Consider the following 24,589-nt stretch of genomic DNA (forward strand, 5'->3'; position numbering starts at 1 on the left):
ATGGCGAGCTTCTTTACCAGATCTACGTATCCAAGCACATCAGAGACGGTCTTAGTCATTGGGAGTTAAAAGCTGGATTTTATTGTGCAGCGATCGTGAGCTCATCTCATGAAACCTCACCGCTCTGGCGCTGGGTCGCCAAAAATCCGAACAGTGCCGCTGTGTTTTCTCCGATCGCTTCGCCGGTCGGCTGTTTCCCCCCCCCCCCTACAATAACTCATAGCGAGTAATCCTATTTACATCTCTCCGTCTCATTTTCCAGGCGGTGCTTCAGAGTGTGGCGGCGAATTCGTCTCAGAAGGTCCTGACGTTCACCACCACCACTCTGGAAGACATTCTCAAGTCCTTCTCTGACATCAGTGTCATTCGCGTGGCCAGCGGTTACTTGCTGATGGTAAGAACAGATCTGGAAATATGTTCTCCGAGTTCCCTGCAGACGAATCCGGTTTTAGTCCAATAGATCATCGCGGCGTGGACAGAATTGTGACGAAGATCTACTTGTTTGTCGTCCCCAGCTGGCCTACGCGTGCCTCACCATGCTGCGCTGGGATTGCGCTAAATCCCAGGGGGCCGTGGGATTGGCCGGCGTCCTGCTGGTCGCGCTGTCCGTGGCGGCCGGCCTCGGCCTCTGCTCCCTCCTGGGCATCTCCTTCAACGCCGCCACCACGCAGGTAACCGGCGACGGCGCTCGTTCCGCAGCAATATGGAGTAGCGGCCGAATTCGGGGCGTTTGTTTATGCTAACGGTTTAGCATTTTCCTTCTCTTCTTCCCGGCCACAGCCAATCATCTGCCTCCGTCTAACCTCCTGTCCGGTCTTCCTCCAGCATCCTTCCACCCAGATCTTCGCCGTCCCTCCTCTGTCTACGTCCAAACCGTCTCAGTCTGACTTGACCTCCCTGATCCAGCCTTCATATCTTCTTCTCCGTGTTCACCTCCATCTCCTCCACCTTTCCTTTCATTGCTCTCCTGACACTTTTCTCCTCCCATTCCAACCTTCTCGCACATGTTTCTCCACCTCTTGTTTCCACAATCTGGACTTTTGAAGTATAGCGGACCCTCGTTCTTTCTATTTTTCGTTCAATTTTTTTTCATGATTAAGTCTCATGATTTATTGTTCTTCAGCGTTTTTTTTTTTTTAAGTATTTGAATTTTTTTTCGTGATGAAATAGACATATTCTACCCTAAGAAGAAAAAAAAAAACAGTAAAAAATATAGTAAAATGAAACTAGAATTTATTTTACAAAATAAATTAAAAAAAAAAAAATTAAAAAAAATTGTAAGAAAATAAATAAAATACGAGATCGTCTTTGCTGGCACACATTCTCGGAGGAGACGGCTTCTCCGACACGACTCTTGACGACATCGACGGCTTAATAGACCGCCATCCGGATCCGTTGACGGACGAGGACCTCACCCAGACGGGATTTGTAACTTGATGGACGAGGACGTGGCCGTTTATAAAACCATTTTCAACCAGACAAAAAAAAAAGCAGAGGCAGCAACTGCCTATAACACTGTTTCCGAAGAAAGAAACGCCAGTAATGCGCAGGGAGGTTGAGTGAGGGTTAATATATCTGTAAATACCATCAAAATGATCACAATTCTACTTTGTGGAAATTCACCTGTCGCTGCGGCTCTTGGAATACAACTCCTGCAAAAAGTGAGGGTCATGTATTCCCCCATGTATTCTCACCATCTCCAACCTGCCTGCAGTAGATATCACATCATCTGCAAAGAAAATATCACATCATCTGCAAAGAAAATATCACATTATCTGCAAAGAGAACTAATGCCGGTTTGTATGTGTGCTCCTCAGGTGCTACCGTTCCTGGCTTTGGGCGTCGGGGTGGACGACGTCTTCCTCCTCGCTCACGCCTTCAGCGAGACCGGACAGAACAAGAGGATCCCGTTCGAGGTAAGATAAGATAAACTTTATTGATCACCATAGGGGATTTTTTTTTTTTTGGCACAGCGGCGTAACAGTTATAGTATCAATAAATATGAATATAAACATAAATAGAGATTTAGGAACTAGCAAAAGACATCCACAAATAAATAGACAGCAGAGAGAACAGGATAAGAATGGACATTGAGTGGAAAAAAAAGACAGTCAGGGAGAAAATCTGCAGACATAGAAAAGTGACAACGGCAAATGACAAAAAGAAATTAAAATAAGCAGGATGGAATCGGGTTAGGGACCAACACGGATAAAAATAGACAACGCAGTTGCGGCCTGACGTGTGTGAATGGGTGAGGTGATGAGTCGTGGTCGCGCACAGATGCACCTCCGGATGGTCAGAGTCGTGCGAAGCGTTCAGTTCTGCACCGTCTGCCGAACGAGACGCCCGTCAGACACAGCTCGTGGTTCAGGGGTCGGGAAGGATCGTCCAGAAAGCTCCCGCTTTGTCCTGGATGGACGATTGGAACGTGCCTCCTCCCATTCTTCTCAAAGTCCACGACCACCTCCTTGGTCTTGGAGGTGTTTCTGGTCGAACCTCCAAGCTGTCCGTCCTCCTGGGGCGGAGGGACGTGCGAAAGCCGGATCCCCGGGCGACCCATATGTCGCACCCTTATCTCCTTGCCGCTCCAAACCCATGCGTGGCCTCCTCCGCCACCATCCAGATTCCATCGCATCTCCTTCAATCTCACGCACAAAGAACACACGTGACAACGCGTGTTTCTCAACAGCTCGGCGGAGAGTTAAATCCAAACTAATTGCCTTCCGTGTTTACGTTCCGCGTGGGTTTGTTTCTGCAGTCTTGTGTTTGCGCGACCGTCCGCGTACGTTTCACGGTCCGGATCACTTTTCATCTCCACGGGGGGAAAAACACGGGCAAGCATTTGCTTGTTTTCTCCCCCCCTTCCCTTCCTCCTCCTTCCAGCTCTTGTCGCTTTGCCTCCTCTAAACCCCCAGCTTCCTTTGTGCGGCCGAGATGAAAACTAAACAGAGCCGAACCTGATCTCCCCTGTCTCACATGCACGCAAACATGCACATGCCTGCAGACGCTCCCTGTGTGGTCCCGCACGTCTTCACACACTCGCCGCCAGAACGCCACCGGGGGCGTACGGCCGCGCGCTCCCCGCAGACGGCTACGTGAACGTGGACGCTCTCAGGCGGCTTGTCAAACGCCACTTCAGAGCTTCATAACGCTGCAATCACTGTCAGTCATATCTGTATTATGATAATTACCCGTAATCTGGAGTAGCGCTCGTTGTCGCCGCCGGCTGCGAAGGCGTTTTGTCTCCTTACCTTTCGCCCGCGTTCTTCTGTCCCGCCCAGGATCGCACCGGGGAATGTCTGAAGCGAACCGGAGCCAGCGTCGCTCTCACCTCCATCAGCAACGTCACCGCCTTCTTCATGGCAGCCCTCATTCCCATCCCGGCGCTCAGAGCCTTCTCCCTTCAGGTATGTGAGAAGTGTGTGTGTGTGTGTGTGTGTGTGTGTGTGTGTGTGTGTGATAATGCGAGGCCTCTCTCTGGCTGGCTCTGTGTTACCGCACACCGTTTAGCTTTCATTCATCGAACTGAAAGGGTGTGTGTTTGGGAAAGAGTGTGTCTTAAGCGGTGGGCCCGGTGTCTATCCAAATTGCGGCCAAGGACTATGTAACCCAATCCCTCTGCATGTGTACGTGTGTGTGTATGTGTGTGTGTGTGTGTGCGCAAGCGCGTACATGCACTTTCATGTCCTCATATTAATGCAAAAGTGTGCACTCCTAGTTTCGGAGTGGGAGGTTAGCAAAACAACGGCGCTGGTTGTTTCGGTGCATGTGTGCAAAGATGTGGACGCACCGGCTTTTTCCGCATCTGCCAACGATTACGGATTTCATCCGCGGACGTCGACGAACGGCTAATCCACGCCTTTGCGTACGGATAAGCGATAAGAGTCGTGATTCCGCTGTTCGTTTTCACCGCGCTCAGGCTAGCGCGGGTGCCTGAGCCTATCACCGCTCTCATTGGACGAAACGAGAGGCGGGGTTCAGCCTGGAGCCAATCACGCGGCAGCTTATTGGGACATACAACTATTCACTCGCTCATTTACATCATATGGCGTCGTAGAACCAATAAGGTGCTCATTTATACGTCACACACTGACGTTCAGCCGTTCACCCTCTCATTCAAGCATCTAATACATCTCTATGGTTGCTATGACGATCATAAAAAAACCCGTCATACGGCCGTTCACCGCTCAACTCAACCCTGTGTTTTCCCAGAACTGCCTGCGGTAGCATTTCCCACCACCGACTGTGCGTACGTGTGTGTGTGTGTGTGTGTGTGTGTGTTTCCTTTTTTCTTTCCAGAGGAATCATTTAAATTACATTCCTTGTTGTCAAAACACAAAGCTTGCTTTAAGACAAATCTTTGACGGAGAGCCGGCCCGGCCTTCATTCATTCAACTGGGTAACACCGAATGCTTCCCTCCCCTCTGGATACCGGCACCGGCGTGATGGTTCCCACAGTAAAAATCTGTGTTTTTTAGTCTTCCTGGCTGAAATTTGGATATTATTTTCCAGCCCGGTCTGCCGTGATCTACGGCCTGAACCTCTAGACTAGATTGATTACGAGAGAGGAGAGCTGGAAGTTTGTTTAATCCATGAATGAACTGATTTGCTGTGACTACAGCCCATGTCACGATGTGCGCCGGAGCTGAACGAATTGCTCACACATACACATGCACGCACGCAAGCATGCGCGCACAAGCACACACACACACACACACACACCACAAGGTGAGACCGGGTTTCACCACAGTGAGTGCGCTATTAGCATGTGTGGACGGATGGCTTTAGTACAGCAAGTCTGTCAAACATGATCCGTTTACCTCATAGGTCTAATCCTTGCAGCCACACACACACACACACACACACACACACACACACACACACACACACATAGCGTGCATTCATTTTACATTTCTGGTTTTGTGACTCGGGAAGGAGGGCAGGATTGCACCTCAGCAGACAGTCATACTGATACCCATCTCTTATGGAACACACACACACACACACACATTCCACAACAGCGCTATTATTTCACGGTGCATCGATACGGAGCGATGTGTGTATTTTTATCAGCACTTCCTGTAGTTGCTTCATACTTTTTTTTTTCTTCGTTGTCGTCTTTATTACTCCCTCATTAGCTGCCTTTTAATGCGGTCGGAAAAAACAAAACAAAACAAAAAAAAAAACAACAAAAAAAAAAATAACTCAGGGATTTTGTCCAGATAACATGAAAACACACACGAGAACACACATGTGTGGAAGACAGATGTGATGATAAATCTTCCCACCCGGGGGTCAGCTAGCGGTCAAAATGTGTCTGTTTGTGTGTGTGTATGTGCACGCATGCACATGCTCTCGTGTGATTTTATGCAAGTGTGTATATATGTGTGTGTGTGCGTGTGTGTGTGTATGTGTGTGTGTGTGTGCTGCTTGGAATCTGGATGTTAGCAAGCCAATTTAGAATGAATTGTTGCTCCGCTCTTGCTCTTTCCGTCTCTCACATTGTTTCTCTTTGTTGTTGACTGATTCATGAGCTGAGGAATGAGGGAGGCAAGGATGTGTGTGTGTGTGTTTGGTTGGTGTTAAGGTGCGGTTTAACCTATAATAAACTGACAGTAGATGTGTGTGTGTGTAGGTGCATACTTTGGTGTGTGTGTGTGTAAAGGATGTGTTGTCTGAACAGCCACAGTGCCTGCTCATCACCTCCGCCCCACGGGCCTCCGGCTCCTTGGGTGGTCTGGCACACATGGAGGATTGTGTGTGTGTGTGTGTGTGTGTGTGTGTGTGTGTGTGTGTGTGTGTGTGTGTGTGTACAGTGGTCTGGCGACTACGCAAGATCCAGATTGTACTCTGGGCAGGGCCCCAACCTTACCCCACCCCCGCTCCACCGTCCCCACCCTCCGCTCCAGAGCACCACCTTCAAATACTTAACCACAACACTGTAGGAGCTTCTATTACACACACACACACACACACACACACACACACACATTTGCTCTCGCTCTGCACACTCAGTGTTTTGGTCGTGAAAGGAGCTGAACATGTGTTGAAAGGCAGTTTTTCCCCGACGCCAGCGTATTCTGGACGTGTTATTTCAAGGTGCACGAATGTCTCGCCGGCGTTTCTCTGCGTGAGGCCGCAGAGCGTCTTCGCGACCCGTCGGGCTGATCTTCTTACCGCCGGGATTCAGGTGTTAGCGCTCCCGCCTCTCGCAGCAAGAAGGTCCCCCGGGTCGGATTCCGTCTTGTCTCCGAGTTCTTCCTTTTGGGTTTGAATCTTAAGCAGATTGGCTTTGAACACTGCGGCTTAAATAAAGATGCGGCTAATTTATGGTTTGTTTGGGCTAACAAGCTTCACGCCGCCAAAACATTTAGCCTCGTCGCATCGGACCGATGAAATGGCCGTGAAATTCGGAGGCCGTTCAATTCCAACGCAGAAGAAGACGATTTTAACTGTTTTAGTGCGCAGGAGGAAGACCAAGATAGGGATCAGCTGGAGTAGGACAAAGCGGCAATAGAAGATGGATGGATGGATGGATGGATGGATGGATGGATGGATGGATGGATGGATGGATGGATGGATGGATGGATGGATGGATGGACTTTTCCTTGTCATATTTATGATTCTTTTGTTTTTTTAATCAGCCGTGTTACACTGTTTGGAAAAAAAATCATTTCCAGTACATATTTCAGAATGTTACTGGCATATACATAAGATAAGATAAATGATTATTATTATTATTGATCTTTATTTTGTCACAGCAGCGTAACAGATTATAATAAATCGTCTAATAAATATCAATTTCAATATAAATATAAATATAAATATAAATAGAGAGACAATTAGGAGACAATTCGATTTATTTTCAATGTAATTAGAAGTTAAAAAAAACTTCTGTGTATATATGGACATGTGGCTAACAGACAAGTGCAGCCTATATCCAGGACTGTCTCAGAAAATTAGAATATTGTGATAAAGTTCTTTATCTTCTGTAATGCAATTAAAAAAAAAATCAAATTTTTGTCATATTCTAATATTTTGAGATAGGATTTTTGAGCTATTTAAGATGTAAGCCATAATCAGCAATATTAAAATAATAAAAGGCTTGCAATTTTTCAGTTGATTTGTAATGAATCCAGAATGTATGACTTTTTTTTTTTCATTGCATTAAAGATAAATAACTTTATCACGATATTCAAATTTTCTGAGACAGTCCTGTATGTACACATATGTATATTTTGTTATTCTTACCCAGTGCGGCTTATATACAGGCGCGCCCAATAGTCCAGAAATTACAGTATTCATTTTCTATTTTCATATATAAGTATGTGGAGGAAGGGTTGGTGTTTCCGCCTCACAGCAAGAAGGTTCCTGTATGGAGCCTCCATGTTCTCCCCCGTGTCTACATGAGGTTCCTCGGGGTTCTCCGGGTTCCACACTAAAACACACAGGAGGTTCAGTGGAAATGCAAAATCGCCCAAACGGATGGATTAGAGGGTGAATGGGTGAATGTTTGCCGATGGATCGGCTCCAGCATCCCCGAATGCGGGATAAGCGGAACAGTCGTGGTTAGTTTTCATATTTTTGCATTTCCTTCTTACCTTCAATGCGTCTCCGCGAGTGTCGCTGAACGACCCGTTCTGCCCGAATATACCTTTTCCGTCACGAACAGCGATGAGTTTTTCCAACCGCCTCAATCCCGTGTCCTTCTTTGACCCCCGGCAGGCTGCGGTGGTGGTGGTGTTCAACTTCGCCATGGTGCTGCTCATCTTCCCCGCCATCCTCAGCATGGACCTCTACCGCAGAGAGGACCGACGCTTCGACATCTTCTGCTGCTTTTACAGGTGCGCCAAAAGAGAGGAGAGACCGTTTGGTTTCAGACCGTTGCTCTCCTGCCGCCCAAACATCGACTCCCGGTGAACCATCCCGTAAAACGCGCTCATCTCTTAAACGTCGTCGCCGTATCCCCGCCTGCCCATCGGCCAAAACGTAATCAGCGTCTGGGTCGCCTCGCCTCGCTCCTCGCCGGCCGTCTGGCTCCCGGCCTGTGTGTTTGTGCGTGGCGGTCTTTATTAAACGCCTCTCGCCTGCCTGCCGGTCCGGGCACGCTCCTTGGCGCGGCGGGCGTGCAGATGTGCACACTCGCTATTAAATTTCCTCCTCGGTGTGTTTTTCGCCGTTGGCAAGGAGAATATTTGGGAAAAACACGGGCGCTGATATTGGATCCGTCGCAGTGGATCTATGGAATTCACGCGCCTCTAAGGGCTATCATTTGCGATGACATTAATTAAATTCATATTTACCGCTCCATCCCGCGGGCCAGGTTTGCATATTCTAAACATATTGACTCTTCTTGTTGTTTTCCAGCCCGTGCGCGAACCGCGTGATCCAGATCGAACCCCAGGCGTATCTGGAAGGCGCGGAGAGGAGCCGCTACAGCCCGCCGCCGTCTTACCGCACAGCCCCGCCGTCCTATCACACGCCGCCGCCGAGCTACAGCAGCCCCCCGCCTTCCTACAGCAGCCACGGCTTCGCGCAGCAGACGCAGATCACCATGCAGTCCACGGTGCAGCTGAGGACGGAGTACGACCCGCGCACCCAGGCGTTCTACACCACCGCCGAGCCCCGCTCGCAGATCTCCGTGCAGCCCATCAACCCGGCTCCTCACAGGAACGCCCACGCCGCCGACTACTACCCCGGGAACGCCGGCGCGGGTCGAAGCGGCAACCTCAACAACAACAGCGGCGGCGCCCCGAGACGCGCCGCCACGTCCGCCTTCGCCCATCATCCCCCGCCTCCCGCTTCAGCCGCTTCCGTTTCTCAGGGCGACGGCGCTTCGGCGAGCGTCCAGAGCCCGGAGAACAACAGCTCCACGCGGGACCTGCTGTCCCAGTTCGGGGACGCTTCGCTGAACCGGCGCTGTCTGGATCCCCCCTGCACCCGATGGACTCTGGCCGCCTTTGCAGAGAAGCACTACGCTCCGTTCCTCCTGCAGACCACCACCAAGGTGGGTCCAGTTGCACACACACACACACACACACTCTGCTGTGCATTTGAACCTCATTGAACCGGAATCATCTGGTGGCCTGGACTTGACATTTTTGGAGGATATTAGTTTTCATCACACAGTCAGATGTTTCTTCATGACGCCAAATTGCTTCATGCACTCCTCTGATTGCTGGATGCCTTAATCCAGCCCCCCCCCCCCCCCCCCCCCCTTCACACACACACACACACACCGTCAGGACAGCTGAAATGGAAATTCAAGTTCATCCCGACTTAAAACCCTTGATTTTTTTTTTTTTTTTTTTTTTTTCAAAATACTCAGAAAGACCGATGTTTTGCGTCGCGTCCGCAGGTGGTCGTGATCGTGCTGTTCCTCTGCCTGCTCGGCGTCAGCCTGTACGGGACCACGCAGGTCCGGGACGGCCTGGAGCTGACCGACATCGTACCCCGGGAAACCAGCGAGTACGACTTCATCGGCGCCCAGTTCAAGTTCTTCTCCTTCTACAACATGTACGTGGTGACGCAGCGGGCCGACTACGCCCAGAGCCAGCGCCTCCTGCACCAGCTGCACCACAGGTTCCACACCATCCGCTACGTGCTGAAGGGCGACAACGGGCAGCTGCCTCCCATGTGGCTGCACTACTTCAGGGACTGGCTGCAAGGTACCATGCTTTTAGGAATGGAGGTGTTGGGCTTGGGCGGAAAGATGTTGATTAGGAACACCGGACCGTTTTTTTTAGCCTCGCGGAAAAGGATTAGCCGAGGTGATTGCGTTTGGTTAGCGCTTCCGCTTACCAGCAAGGAGGTACCTGATTGGATTTCCACAGGGGAGCCACGAGTCTCCATGTTTGCGCGGGTTTCCTCCGGGTTCTCCAAGAACATGCGAGGAGACCTTGAGGAGTTAATCATATGTCTCTAAGTGACATGGGAATGACTTGGTGAACGCCTCCGGGCCAATGACAGCTGGGATCTGCTCCAGCAGTGACGTGCGGTGAGGTTCATGGCTGGTGAGGCACCGACTTCATCGCAATCAGATTTACAAACATATGAACCCTACAGAGTAGCTTGTTCACCGTTTGATCGGCAGCGATTTAAAATCTCTCATCTGCTTTTTTTCACACATACAAACTGTAGCACATTTAATTACCTTTACTTGTAAAAGAAGTCCATGCAAGTCCAATGTAGAAAAGTTCTATTTTGAAAGTGAGGAGAGCAACAAATAACTGAATGGCTGCACTTGGTTTGCTAATTGTAGCTCGCTGTTACCGTATTCTGCGGCTGAGGAGTCGCAAGAAGTATCCCTGGAATCACTAGCGCCCCCTACCATGAGGCAGCAGAACTGCGTGCCTCACTTTGCAGCCCTTTAATAATAGAGAAACTAGAAACACACATGCAGTTGTTGACGACATAATACTGTTGGTGGAAATGTGGTTCATAAAGCAAAAGTGTTTAAACATTTACAGAGACAGCGATGCAGTCTTAAAGCAGAGCATGCCTGCAGTCAGCAGTCATTGCACAATCCAAGTTGAGGCTCACCAGGCCGCTGCCTCACCGCACATCCCTTCTCAGTATTTGAACGGTAAAGTGAAAATCAATGTGAAAAATCAATCTAGAACTGGTGAAGTTGAATGGAAAAATACATATATAGTGCAAATCACTGGATGAATATGATCGTTTCATTCTTTTTTTCATTTTACATTTTTTTCTTTCCAAGATTGGCAAGTGAGGCAAAGCCTCTCCTGCCTCTCCAGCCCCTCCTAGTGACCCCGAGCAAAGGATATGCAGTACAGATGAATGAATGAATGAATGATTGACCCCAGGTGTCCTCAGGAATGACACTGAACCCCCGAGATACTCCCGATGGCCTGGTTGGCGCTTTGCACGACAGCGCCATCTGGGTGTGTGTGTGTGTGTGTGTGTGTGTGTGTGTGAGTGTGAACGGAATCCAGGTCTGCAGTTTAGCCTGCTTGTTTGCTAGCGCTGACAACTAATTCTATTGATATTATTAAATAATAATGATAATGCTACTGCTACTAATAATCACAATAATGATACAAATAATAATACGATTAAATATTGATAATAATAGCGATGATATAATTAAATAGTAACAATAACACTAATAACATTACTGCTAATGATAATAGTAATACTATTAATGCGAGTGACAATATGAATAAATAATAATAAAAATAATAGTGATAATATAATTAAAAAGTAATAATAATAGTGATATAATTCAATTATAATATTATTATTATTATTATTTTTATTTTTAATGATAATAATGATGATAACAATACAATAATGCCATGTCATGTCTAGCCGTCCCCGAGTCCAGTCCAAGCCACCGCCGATGAAACGCACTCGCTGACTCGCCCGGCGCATCGACACACATCGTGCGAGTCTGTGTGCGAGCCGGCCGGCCGGGGAACCACACAGAGAGTGTGTGTGTGTGTGTGTGTGTGTGTGTGCGGGTGCGAGAGGGAACCGTGTCTGATATTGCTCTCCGCGATGGCGGGACAAATTGGAGCCAGACAGGCCGAGGAACGAGACCCAAAACAACATCTCCCACAGACGGACCACAGCGTGGGCCTCGGGAGGGTCGGGGGGGCGGGATGGGGACACACACACACACACACACACACACACACACATATGGATTAGAGAGTAGCGTACAAAAAGAGACACATGTTACTGATATTCTCTTTAATGATGTCTTTGAATACAAAGTACCGTATTGGAGGCGTTTGAAGTCGTGTCTGCTGGTTTCCAACGAAGCTGAGCGATCGCATGAAGCCGCGCCGGCGTCTTTTAAAAACGGAGCGCCGTCGCAGCCCGTCTGACCGTTTCTTTTTTTTTGTTTTCCCTCCCAATCAGGTTTGCAGCAAGCGTTCGACAAGGACTGGGAGGCCGGCCGCATCACGCCCAACAGCTTCAAGGACGGCTCCGACGACGGCGTCCTAGCGTACAAGCTCCTGGTGCAGACGGGACGCAGGGACAAGCCCATAAACATCAACCTGGTGGGTTTTAAGATTTCATTTGAGGACATTTTTGAAGGTCTTAGAACCTTCTCGGGTATTTCCCATCTTTTCCTACGGAACTCACGCGATTTGGGTGCTTGGTGGAGCTCATCATAAGGTGATAATTTATACTTTATTCATCGTTGAACCACGAGAAGTCGGCTGCCGTGTGGATGGTGGTCACTGCAGGGCCTGCAGAGGAACAGCAACACTTTGGATCATAAGTTAGCTAACAGCTAACAGGGTTCTTCAGTGCAGGGAGAAGATAAAAACTCTTCAACCCATCTGATAATCCATGGTTATTATTCATCAATTGTGGTCCCTCCCTGCTTTTGAGAATGCAAACTAGAAGGTTCCCCTGCAGGAGGAGGAAGCTGATTCCTGGAACCGAATACGGGTCTGCCATACAGACGACCGTCCCCGAGCTCTTTCTGGATTTGTAAATAAACGTGCGCGGCTGCTCCAGTCGTATTTACAGTTCCTCAGCTGCTTTTGCAGAGAGCAGACATCACTTCCTGTGCCTGTGAGGGAGCTGTGAATGCCGTGAGGCGCGGGGGCCGCCGGCGGAGCCGCCCGGCCTGCTTCCCGTGACAGCTTGAAGACATGCAGTTGTTGCCTTTCCTGCTGTTCAATTCAATCCAGATCCCCAGGAATCCAGCTCTCGCTCCCTCTCTCTCTCTCTCTCTCTCTCCCTCTCTCTCTCTTTTTTTTTTTCTATCGCACCCTCCTCCCCCTTCGGCGCCCCACCGCCGCGATCCCTTTCAAAGACCGGAGCCCAAACACGTGGTTCTTTTGAGGCGGCTCTCCGTCCATTTGTATGTTTTGAGTGTGTGTCCCGCTCCCTGCCTCTTGTGTGAGCACGTCCAGCGGTAGCTAGTTTTGGTGTGTGTGTGTGTGTGTGTGTGGAGGCGCTGCAGAATGAAGACCAGATCTCAAGCAAATCGCGATGTTTTTATTTTTGATACGCCTTGTACGGGGAACCGCACTTTGATCTCTCGCCGACGACATTTTTTTCCCCGCGGCCGAACACGGGAGTCCCCGCGAAAGCTACGTGGATGTGTCGTTTTTTTTTCTTTTTTTTTTTTTTTTAACGCCAGACCATAAATAAGGTAATGAGGCGACGGAAAGATGGAGATGCTATCGAGGGCTCTTTTCTTCTCGGGCCAGGCCGGTGCCGGGCATTGTGGGTACCCATAGGGGTCAGGAGAAGCAAGCGTGAGCTACATTTGTACAGATGTCGTGCTATTTTTATAGCTCTACTCCATTTGCCGGGTGGCATTTCCTTCAGTGTTAACAACCAGGTTAACTACACACAGACGCGCTCAGGGACTCCAGCCAATTTTTTTATTGTTATGCTAACTCAAGCAATTTTTTTTTTTTTTTCCCTTCCCACCTTCACCGTCCCGGAAAAGAAAAAAAAAAAAAAAAAACAACTCATTCTCCATCTACCTAACCCCATTAGTCCGGCTTCACCCCCAGAACCTGCCCCTTCCTCTGTGAAAGAGGGATTTACGGCTCTGTGAGGGGAGAGCGGCAGAGCGATGTGCAGTAAAGGCTTTAAGTCTCAATGGTCGGCCGCGCTCCTCCGCCTCCACATGGGAGGGCCCGGGTCGCGGCGCCGGGCGAGAGGCGGGCCGTCACAGCGAATCACATCGCGGGCGACGGCTCGGGACCCATTTGCAAATACACAGAACGCCCCAGCGGGGGGTTCCCTTTTTTTTTTTTTTTTTTTTTTTTTTTTTTTTTTTGTCGGGTGTCAAGGAGTTTAGTTAAGCCGCACAAAGATTTTGTAAAAATTCAGTTCAACACCCCAGCTGGGGTTCCTGAATGGCTCTGCGTCGGATATAAACATTCGCCCGGCTGTGATACAGCGCGCTGGATTTTTTAAGACATTGCGAAACAGGTTTTCCGTCCGGATGGGACGCCATGGATGGACGGCGTCGCCGTGAAAGTCGATGCGACTCGTCCTCCTTCCTCGGATGGTCTTTTGTGATTTGTGAGGTCGCACTGATCCTTCTCCGGCTGGTTGCCGGACGCCTCTTTTACCGTGAAATGCGTCGGTCCAATCCAACCCTACGTGCACGCCACATGCATGTGGAGGTCTGGAAAACCTGTCGAAGCGCGCGGGAACCGTGTCCGTGCCGTTTGCATCGCCGCCGCAATCCAAGCGAGCGCGTGGCTCATCAGCGAGGCGGAAAAGTGCGACTCAGCTCGGCTCGGTAACGGATTCAAAGCGGTCACAATGCCGGGCGCGGGCCTTCGACCCGGCCAATATCTGCCGTACGTAAACGCTGATTCAACTTTTTCCATGTTTTAATACGGCATGATAATTTTGGGAGGCTGCGAAGACAAGTACGGGAATCCAGAGAAAGGAGACCAGTGTTTGACTTGTTGATTTTTTTTTTTTTTTTTTCTTCAGCTGGAAGGAGAGCGGGACTAATATTTGACTCTTGTTTTGAAAGCCGCCCCGCTCCCCTTTCAGTCATACATGTGCATAAATAAGCTTTTCTGCGGTCTGCTCACCTGTCCAATGTTTTTTGGTTCAACACGTCTTGTTGCCACGGCGTCTCGTGGCGTCCAACGTATACTACGCTTTCCGACGCCGGCGCCGCCTCGGAGTTCGACCTCACTTGTTCCGTTTGCAGATTTCTAAAAACTTAACCTGGCCAACGCCGCGTATCCAAGATCCGGCTGTTCCTTTTAATAACCTGATTCCCCGATGGTGTGTGTGTGTGTGTGTGTGTGTGTGAAGGATATCCATATCTGGCTGGGTTGCAGATCCGTGGGCTTCAGACAGTGAGACACACCCAGAGGAGATTTGTTTTTAGAAATCTGATAGATATCCGTCACGTGCAGTAGTTAGCGCTCGGTTAGCGGTAGTTTAGGTCGATCGCGTGCTATTTAAAAAATAGACGTCACTTAATTGACCTTTCCTGACACATGGGTCACGGCGCCAAGTGATGCAAAGCTCTTGCAAGTTAGCGAGTTACCTAGTTATCCATCAATTTATCTTGCAAGTTAGCGCGTGACCAAGTTATCCATCAATTTATTTCTTCTGAACTTGAGAAAGAGTATTAAAATGAGTCTGGGAGTTGTATTGAGCAACATGGGTTCATGCAGTCATGCAAGGTACTCCATCATATATTGTACATAGAAAGAATTCTTCATATATGTATAAATAAATATATATTTTGCATTTTTATTGCAGGTAAATCGTTTTGACTTGCTGCTGTATATGATGAACGAATGAGAGTGTTAATAGTTTTCTAAAGTTTTTATATCATGTGTGATTCGGTGAGTGTTTGAATACATATATATATATATACTGCTCCAAAAAAATAAAGGGAACACTTAAACAACACAATGTAACTCCAAGTCAATCACACTTGTGTGAAGTCAAACAACACTGATTCATTTTGACTTGTTTCAAGGACATTTTATCAAGTTGGATCAGCCTGTCGTGTGTTTTTCCACTTTTATTTTGAGTGTGACTCCAAATCCAGACCTCCATGGGTTCATACATTTGATTTCCATTCATCATTTTTATGTGATTTTCTTGTCACCGCATTTAAATATGTAAAGAACAAAGTATTTCATTCATTCAGATCTAGGATGTGTTATTTTAGTGTTCCCTTTATTTTTTTGACCAGTGTATATTTTATAGTCCATGAAAAAAAAATCACCTGAAATCTGAAAAATATCAAAAATATAAATTTTGCTCAAAAGGCGGCCAGTATTCATTCATTCATTCATTCATTCATTCATTCATTCACTGAAGGTCAAATGTTGTGTCCGATTCCTTGTGTTAGAAAAGTTGTTTTTTTACATTCAAGCAAAGCGGAGCATAAGATGCGGTCGCCTTGGACCGGCACACTGTTCTTATCTGGGACTGTCTGTGTGTGTGTGTGTGTGTGTGTGTGTGTGTTTTAACATGGGGTTTTAAGAGAATCTGAGAGAGCAGGATTTAGGCCGCACCAGCAATTATGGTCCAGTCCCTAATCCATGTCTTCCTCTTTGTGCTTTTAGCTGACTCGTCAGAGGCTTGTGGACGCGGACGGTATAATCAACCCGGGTCCGTTCTACATCTACCTAACGGCGTGGGTTAGCAACGATCCCGTGGCCTACGCCGCCTCGCAGGCCAACATCCGTCCACATCCTCCCGAGTGGCTCCACGACCGTACCGACTCCATGCCCGAGACACGCCTCAGCAGTAAGTCGCCGTGCCAGCGTCGCCTAACAATGCATCGTCGTCCAGGTGTGTGTGTGTGTGTGTGTGTGTGTGTGTGTGTGTTCGCACACACTGTCCGCTCCCCCTTTTGACTTTTCCACTAATCTGCGAGCGGCGTGTTTACCCTTTGTGGTTTGACTTATTGCCACTCGTCTGCTTCGTAGTTTCTTTCTTTTCCTTTTCTTTTTTTTTACAAGAGGTAGCAGAATTCACTGTGCTGCTGCATCGTGTGTGTGTGTGTGTGTGTGTGTGTGTGTGTGTGTGCGTGAGCTCGAGTTGCAGAGCTGAAAACGAAGACACGGTTCGCTGTGGTTCTCCTAATGGTGCCTGTGGTGAACTCTATAATCTTGGCTACCATAAGGCCCTAACATCACGCACACACACACACACACTCACACACACACTATTAAAACTCAGACACTGCACTACACTCACACACTGTTCTCATTTCCCTACCACACACATGGACTGTAATTCACATTAAAAAAAAAAGAGGGAGGAAAAAAAAAAAAGAAAACACCAGTCGTGTTGTTGTTTGATTCCAGCCTGTGATTCAGCGCGAGTCAGGAAGTTCTCCACGGGGGAGGAAAATGATTGGATAACAAGGGAGACTGGAGTTTGGGTGGGAAGCACAATTGGATAACAAGCAGGAAGTCCTTTACGGAGGGGGGGAATATGATTGGATAAGCAGCGTGAAGTGCTTGGCTTTGCGGGAGAAGATTTGGCCGGAGGCCAGCTGGTGTCCTAATGGAAATTTATACTTGAGATTATAATGGGCTAAACCATGTTAGCGAGCCCTCCCGTCGAACCCTGCGGGCGACGTCAAACACACACACACACACACACACACTCAGATACTGCTCAGACACACACATGCATGCGCAGACTGATAAATGGATAGATAAGTAAGGCTGCAAGACAACGTGAAATTCGCCGCGATAAAATACAGTCGAGAATACGCCGTTATATCAGGGAGGGAAGGGGAAGGAGGAAAAAAAAACCAAAACGACACGGCGTAGCGGGTTGACGGACAGGTATGTGTGTTTGTGCGTTTTCATTGTGGCTTTATTTGGCAGCGCTCAGTGGAGGGTGTGGTAATGGCGGGGATTCTGACACGGTAATTACCCGGGATCGGCGTTCGCTCTGACACTCGGCTGCGTCTGGAACTGATAGGGCCTCATTAGCGCGGCTGGGCGGCGGAGCGCCGAGGGTCGGGCTCAATGGAGCGACTGTTCCGCCGCCGTTCCAGCCGCCCCGCGTACGTCCGAGGCGGGATTAAGGGTGGAAATCCTTGATGCGGGTGGTTTTGGCTGAAGTGCGGGGAAGTAATCGGAAACCCTCCGAAGACCGGCGTCGTCCGCGGACGTCCACGCCGCCCGCGCCGATTTATCTGTTCGCCTTCTCACCGTTGCGCGAAGGTCAAGATGGTTTTTCCGCTCGACGTTGCTCCTCAACCGGCATTTTTCGGGAGGATGTTTTTGTCGGTTTTGACGAGTGCATGTGCAGCATCTCGTGGCTTCCAGACGTCTTACCTCGTTAAAAAAAGGCCGATGGGCCTCACAGTGAAGAAGAGAAGGACCTCCTTGTGTCCGACGATACGACATTTAGATGTTTTTATTACGTTCTGTAGGACTTGGGATTGTTGGACTTGTTCCTCCTCTCATCCAGAAGCTTGGAGCTTCTCAACTTTGGACCGACGGCCGGTCGAATTGAAGAAACAAGTCTGGTTGCCATGACAACGTTCTACCACGGTGCCCGAGAACCTCCGCGGAAACGTTGCAGAACGAGTCGGTTGCATTTTGAGGGTTCTATCCGGACTTTACATTTTCGCGTTTTTTTTTCATTTCATCGAACTCTTGCCGTGGACTCCATGTTGTCCCCGTATCTGCGTGGGTTTCCTCAGGGATCTCTTGGTTCCTTCTAAAGTCCAAAAGAGATTCAGGAGGTTCATCGGAGATCCTCCGTTGGCGAGATGTGTGAATGAGAGAGTGAACGGTTGTACGTTTCTAAGTCGTATCTGAATGAGAGGATAAATGTTTATACCGTAATTTCCGGACTATTAAGGGCACCTGAATATAAGCTGCAACGGATAAAAAAAAACAAAATAAATATATGTGTACATATATTAGCTGCAGGTGTCCACGTTATAACATGAGATATTTACACAGATTTTTTTTTTTTTTTTTTTTTTTTACTTTTAATTAAATACATATTGGTCACATCCACAAATACGCACTTGAATTGTAACACGGCAGATGAAAAACAATAAATAACAAGGAAAGTCCATCCAACCATCCATTCTCTATCCCCGCTTTACCCTTCTCCAGCTAATCGCTATCTTGCTCTTCCTCCTGCGCTCTAAAACCATTCAATTAATCTTTTTCGGTGTCGGAATTGAGCGGCCTCCGAATTTCACGGCCATTCCATTGGCCCGATGTGACGAGGTTAAATGTTTCGTCGGCGTGAAGATCGCTAGCCCATCCAAAAAATCCCTAAATTAGCCACATTGTTGTTTAAGCTTGATTACGGATATTGTAATATTCTGAGACAGTCCTGTATATATGTTTTTTTTTTTAAATATGCCATCCATTGAAGGTGCGTCTTATAATCCAGTGCGCCTTATAGTGCGGAAAATACGGTAATTAAGTGTCAGGGTGGTTGTACGGTAAAACATTCATTACACAGACGTCAATGAGCTTTCGCACACGATGCCTCCGACGACAGTCGAGTGTCTGACGCTCCGAGTGTGGAGTTTTACAATCGAATAAATAACCGACATACTTTTTCCGGTCTCGGGGGTTTGACGTTTTGAAGGTTTGACGACGGTAAGCTGAGCTGAGCTTTTCCCGTCCCGTCTTCTTTCCAGTCCCGGCTGCCGAGCCCATCGAATACGCACAGTTCCCCTTCTACCTCAACGGGCTCCGGGAGACGCCGCAGTTTGTGGAGGCCATCGAGAGCGTACGGGCCATCTGCAGCAACTACAGCCGGCAGGGCCTGCCCTCCTACCCCAACGGATACCCCTTCCTCTTCTGGGAGCAGTACGTCAGCTTGCGCCACTGGCTCCTCCTGTCCATCAGCGTGGTGCTGGCGTGCACCTTCCTCGTCTGCGCCCTCTTCTTGCTGAACCCGTGGACGGCCGGCATCATCGTGAGTAGAAGGTTGCCGGTTTCGAGACGCTCCGCCCCCAGATGGCACTCGGTTAGCTCTCTTTCCGAATGTTTTCTCGCTCCTCCCCCGCCCCCTTGTTTTTCCACGTGTGGTCTCCAGTGTCTCAGACAGGACAGTAGGAATGGCGAGCGCCGGCTCCCGCGTGTTATTGTAGCCCCAGACGTCGGTGTTTATCCTGCGCCGTTTTCGTGAGGGTCCGTGTGTTTAGTCTGCGCCGACTCACCCGGACGCAAAAAAAAAAAAAAAAAAAACTCTCTCCCACCCGAGAGAAACCTATAAGAAAAAAAATGCGATTCTATTTCCGTCCGGCGAATTCCTCCCCCGCCGCCCTCTTCTCACAAGAGTAGTTTCCCATGGGTGCTCGCGTTCACATGCAGAAAACACACACTTCCACTGACGTGTATATACTTGCACGTGTGTAAACGCACAGGTACGGTATTCGAACACACTCGTGTTTTTTTCTTCAAATTAAATTTTTTCGCAGGGGGAGGAAACAACCTCGGGTTCATCCTTTTAAGATTTCAAAGTTATTTTCACATTTAAAAAATGAATGAAAACAACGACGTCGAACGGTGAGAAAGAGAAAAACTAGTGGACGAAAACGTTTCTCAGACATACAGTGAACTGTGAATGTAGCCAAAAGCACGCTTATACAGCGCAAATGTAAATAATCCCTCATTGGGACACACACACACACACACACACACACACACACACACACGGTCTGATCTCCTGCCCTCCAAATATTTTTGTCCCGTGTAACCCGACCCCTGTCAGCTAATAATGGCATTTACTCCCCGGCGTCGTCCCACTTTGCTCAGGAGCCTAAAACACACAAGGCGGGGGTTCTTGGGAAAATAACTATTAAGAAAAGTTAATTTGAAGGGCTCGAGGCGGCACGGCGGAGCTTCCACCTCACAGCGAGAAGGTTCCCACAGGAGGCCTTTCGGTGTGGAGCGTCCACGCTCGAAATGGACGAAAAAACGATGGAGCGCACGGTGGAATTATATGTTTTTCGGAAGATATACTGCTCAAAAAAATAAAGGGAACACTTGAACAACACAATGTAACTCCAAGTCAGTCACACTTGTGTGAAATCATAGTGTCCACTCAGGAAGCAACACAGATTTATTTTGACTTGTTTTAAGGACATTACATCAAAGTTGGATCAGCCTGGAGTTTGTTTTTACACTTTAATTTTGAGTGTGATTCCTAATCCAGACCTCCATGGGTTGATACAATTGATTTCCATTGATCATTTTTGTGTGATTTTGTTGTCAGCACATTCAACTGTGTAAAGAGCAAAGTATTTCATAAGAATATTTCATTCATTTAGATCTAGGATGTGTTTTTTAAGTGTTCCCTTTATTTTTTTGAGCAGTGTACTTTGGGCCTGGAGATTACATAACATTACATTGTAAAAGATGTACCTTTTACGTCTCCATACAGTTTTCTCTTGAATAGTTACTGGTGTGAAAAGATTGATTTTCCAAGATGCTTTTCAAAATGTTTGCAAACAAAGTGTAATACGGCTCTATTGTTTACGCGAACCAATTTTGGGTGTTGATTTAAAAAAAAAAAAAAAAAAAAATCCCCTTTTTCCTTGGATTTGCCGGTTATTGATTCAAACCCATGCAAAGCAAACCTTATATTTAATTCTATGAATTCAAGCTTTTCTCCAGCTCATCAGGCTGATGATGAATTACGAATTCCATCCCCATTGTGATGAGCAAAGATTTAAACTTCCCAAACTTAGTTCTGGGCTCCTTTCACACACATTCATGCTTTATACACTGCTCAAAAAAATAAAGGGAACACTAAAATAACACATGAATGAATGAAATATTCACAAGTTGAATGTGCTGACAAGAAAATCACACCAAAATGATCGATGGAAATCAAATGTATGAACCCACGGAGGTCCAAAATGAAAGTGAAAAAAACACACCAATATTGATGTCATGTCCTTAAAAACAAGTCCAAATGAATCCGCGTTGCTTCCTGAGTGGACAGTTTAATTTCACACGAGTGTGATTGACTTGGAAATGCATTGTGTTATTTTTTTGAGCGGTATATAAATATATTTCCAGTTCTAAGAATCCCATTAACGTTGGCTTACAGAACCCTGTGTTTGCTTTCCAAGCTGGGAGAGCAGGTGCTTCATCTCCTTCCCGCGGCAAAACAGAGCCGCGATTCACATCCCGACGGATCGTGTTTGCACGAGCGCGGTCCTGTAGATCCGGGCGGGTTTGTTTTCGGGCGAAAGTCGGAGACCCCTCTCACCTCATTAGGCATTAAAATGACCACAAAAAAAAAAAAAAAACAGAAAAAACGTGGAAACTTGGACCACCGTGGAGGGAGATGGGATTCCAATTTGAAATTTAGATGTATTTATCTTGCGTCGCAGGTGCTGGTGCTGTCGCTCATGACGGTGGAGCTCTTCGGCTTCATGGGGTTGATGGGAATCAAGCTGAGCGCCGTCCCCGTGGTCATCCTCATCGCCTCGGTGGGCATCGGCGTGGAGTTCACCGTCCACGTGGCCCTGGTACGCCCCGCGCCACGCCGCCTTCCGCATCGCCGTCGGGCGTTCCGGCTTCTCAAGTGTACGTTTCTTGTCTCCAAGGCGTTCCTGACCGCCATCGGGGATCGGCACAAGCGCGCGGCGCTGGCGCTGGAGCACATGTTCGCCCCGGTTCTGGACGGCGCCTTCTCCACGCTGCTGGGCGTCCTCATGCTCGCCGGCTCCGAGTTCGACTTCATCGTCAGGTGGGTGCGGCGTCGGACCGTCCAGACCGTGCCCCGACCCGCAGGTCACGCCGGAATCCACCGATCACGCATGAAGACCGCTTTCCCGCTCCGCAACCCCATCCCCACCTTTTTTTACCTCCCACCCGCATCCACCTTTCACGTCTCCTCTCCTTGACATACCTGTATTGTCATTTTTTTTTTTTTTTCCTCCATAAACAAGGGCGCTATCTCCGCTTCCTGGTTCGCGGCGGGAGAAACCAACGGGAAGGTTTCGGAGGGGAGGGGGGGCCAAAGGAAACGGGAGAGGCGGAAGTCCTCCAGGCTTTTGAAATCTCCCCTCTCTTGTTTAACTGCCCTCTCTGGACATTTACGAGCCTGTGAGGGCGGGAGTGGAGATGATTGGCGGCGGTGGAAACGTCCGCGCGCAAGCGTGACCGTTTTCCTCGATAAGCTAGCCCGACCTGCTTCTTTAAGAAAAAGGGAGCGGGGGGGGGGTTCCGAACGGCCACGCGCACGAGCATCTGCTGGCCCGACCTCGCGACGGCGGGGTTCAACCGTGGCGCGCCTGCCGGTGAGACTCCGCTCACCTCCAGCGGCGCGCTCCGATTTCTCGCCCGGGTCCCGGGGCCTCCGTTTTTAAAGGTTCTGCTGTTGTCTGAGCAAACAAAGCGGCGCCCTGAGACGGCGCAATAACAACAAGCCGCGCTCGTATTTTCTCTGAAAGAAGCGTTTCCCCGACTCTCCCCGTCAGCCCCGCCAATGTTTTCACTCTAAACATCCCGGCAGGGCACTCTGCCTGGTATGCGGGCTGCACACATGGAGAAAGCACATGCGCACTTTCCCTCCGGCGCCTATCAATAACAAAATATTCGAACGAGCGCAAATTGACGATCAATAGGAGATCCGCTCGAGGCGCGATTACGAGCCGCGGTATCTTCCGCGCCGCTTAATAGCGCTTCCTGGCGTTTTGTCTCGAAGCCAGACGGAGGATTTCGGGTTTGAATCCACGGTTTCGAAAACACACCGCGGTCAAATCTGTGGCCGTTCGGACCGGAGACACGTGACCCGGATCCCGGATCAGACGGATCCGGGAGCGCAGGCTCGCTTCTGAGAGGTGCCGACCGCGACCCGGACAAAAGCTCCACAGAAAAAACAGCCACTTATTCATAGCTGCAGGATTTATTCATTTCATAGATATATAGAATGCTCCAAAAAATAAAGGGAACACTTAAACAACACAATGTAACTCCAAGTCAATCGTACTTGTGCGAAATCAAACGATGTGCTCGGGAAGCAACACGGGCTCATTTGGACTTGTTTATTTTTTTGAGCAGTGTATATATAAGTATAGGGAGGAAGGGCGGCGCAGTGGTTGGTGCTCCCGCCTCCCAGCAACAAGGTTCCTGATTGGCTAGCCTCTCTCCTCGTGTCTGCATGGGGTTCCTCAGGGTTCTCCGGGTTCCTCCAACAATCCAGAACATGGAGGAGGTTCAGACGTGTGAAGCGAACGCAGTTAAAACAGGGTTACTGATGATATACATAAATATTTACTTTTCGAAGGAGTTACTTTCCAAGACCCCTCAGCAAAAAATGAATTTCTGTGAAGAAGAGACGTGATCATTACAGATATTTACAGATAATTTAACCCTGCCTTTGTTTTCTTCAGAAACATCGTTATAGGCAGTTTCTGCCTCTGCTTTTTTTATCTGGTTGAAAATGTTTTTTATGAACCGAACAAAACCATATCATCGTCATCAATGTCATGGATGTCGTCAGGAGTCGTGTCGGAGAAGCCGTCTCCTCCGAGCAAAGGAGATCTCGTGTTTTATTTATTTTATAGAATTAATTTTAGTTTAATTTTACTATACTGCTCAAAAAAATAAATGTCCATTTATCATTTTTGTGTGATTTTGTTGTCGGTACGTTCAACTATGTAAGAAACCAAGTATTTCATAAGAAAATTTCATTCATTCAGATCCAGTATGTGTTATTTTTGTAAGCGGTGCATATTTTTTACTGGTTTTTCTTCGTATGTTGGAATACGGCTTCATCATGAAAAAAAAATTCAAATACTGCGAAAAAAATGCTAAATCGTGGGAACAAAATTACAAAAAAAATTCAAAGACTGCGAAAAAAAGCTAAATAGTGAGAACTAAATTACAAAAAATTCAAAGACTGCGAAAAAAATGCTAAATCGTGAGAACTAAATTACAAAAAAATTCAAATACTGCGAAAAATGCTAAATCGTGGGAACAAAATTACAAAATAAATTCAAAGACTGCGAAAAAAAGCTAAATCGTGAGAACAAAACTACAAAAAAAATTCAAAGACTGCGAAAAAAAATGCTAAATCGTGAGAACTAAATTACAAAAAAATTCAAATACTGCGAAAAAAAATGCTAAATCGTGGGAACAAA

At 48.0% G+C, this 24,589-nt stretch overlaps 1 protein-coding gene across 1 annotated transcript in view; it reads left to right on the forward strand.

The window, feature by feature from the left end:
* The window catches only part of ptch1 (patched 1), a 65,085-nt gene that overhangs the window by 35,554 nt on the left and 4,942 nt on the right, over nucleotides 1–24,589 (forward strand). The window contains exons 9-20 of the mRNA XM_086173718.1: nucleotides 263–394; nucleotides 516–671; nucleotides 1,818–1,916; nucleotides 3,282–3,407; nucleotides 7,726–7,844; nucleotides 8,368–9,007; nucleotides 9,359–9,668; nucleotides 11,887–12,029; nucleotides 16,056–16,239; nucleotides 19,124–19,404; nucleotides 21,833–21,970; nucleotides 22,049–22,191. Coding sequence (XP_086029844.1) covers nucleotides 263–394; nucleotides 516–671; nucleotides 1,818–1,916; nucleotides 3,282–3,407; nucleotides 7,726–7,844; nucleotides 8,368–9,007; nucleotides 9,359–9,668; nucleotides 11,887–12,029; nucleotides 16,056–16,239; nucleotides 19,124–19,404; nucleotides 21,833–21,970; nucleotides 22,049–22,191 — 2,471 coding nt within the window. The remainder of the gene's footprint in view (nucleotides 1–262; nucleotides 395–515; nucleotides 672–1,817; nucleotides 1,917–3,281; nucleotides 3,408–7,725; nucleotides 7,845–8,367; nucleotides 9,008–9,358; nucleotides 9,669–11,886; nucleotides 12,030–16,055; nucleotides 16,240–19,123; nucleotides 19,405–21,832; nucleotides 21,971–22,048; nucleotides 22,192–24,589) is intronic.

Source organism: Fistularia commersonii, chromosome 26 (genome assembly GCF_037954325.1).
Source record: "Fistularia commersonii isolate RoL2024-O1a breed Wild chromosome 26, RoL_Fcom_v1.0, whole genome shotgun sequence".
NCBI classification, from domain to species: Eukaryota; Metazoa; Chordata; class Actinopteri; order Syngnathiformes; family Fistulariidae; genus Fistularia; species Fistularia commersonii.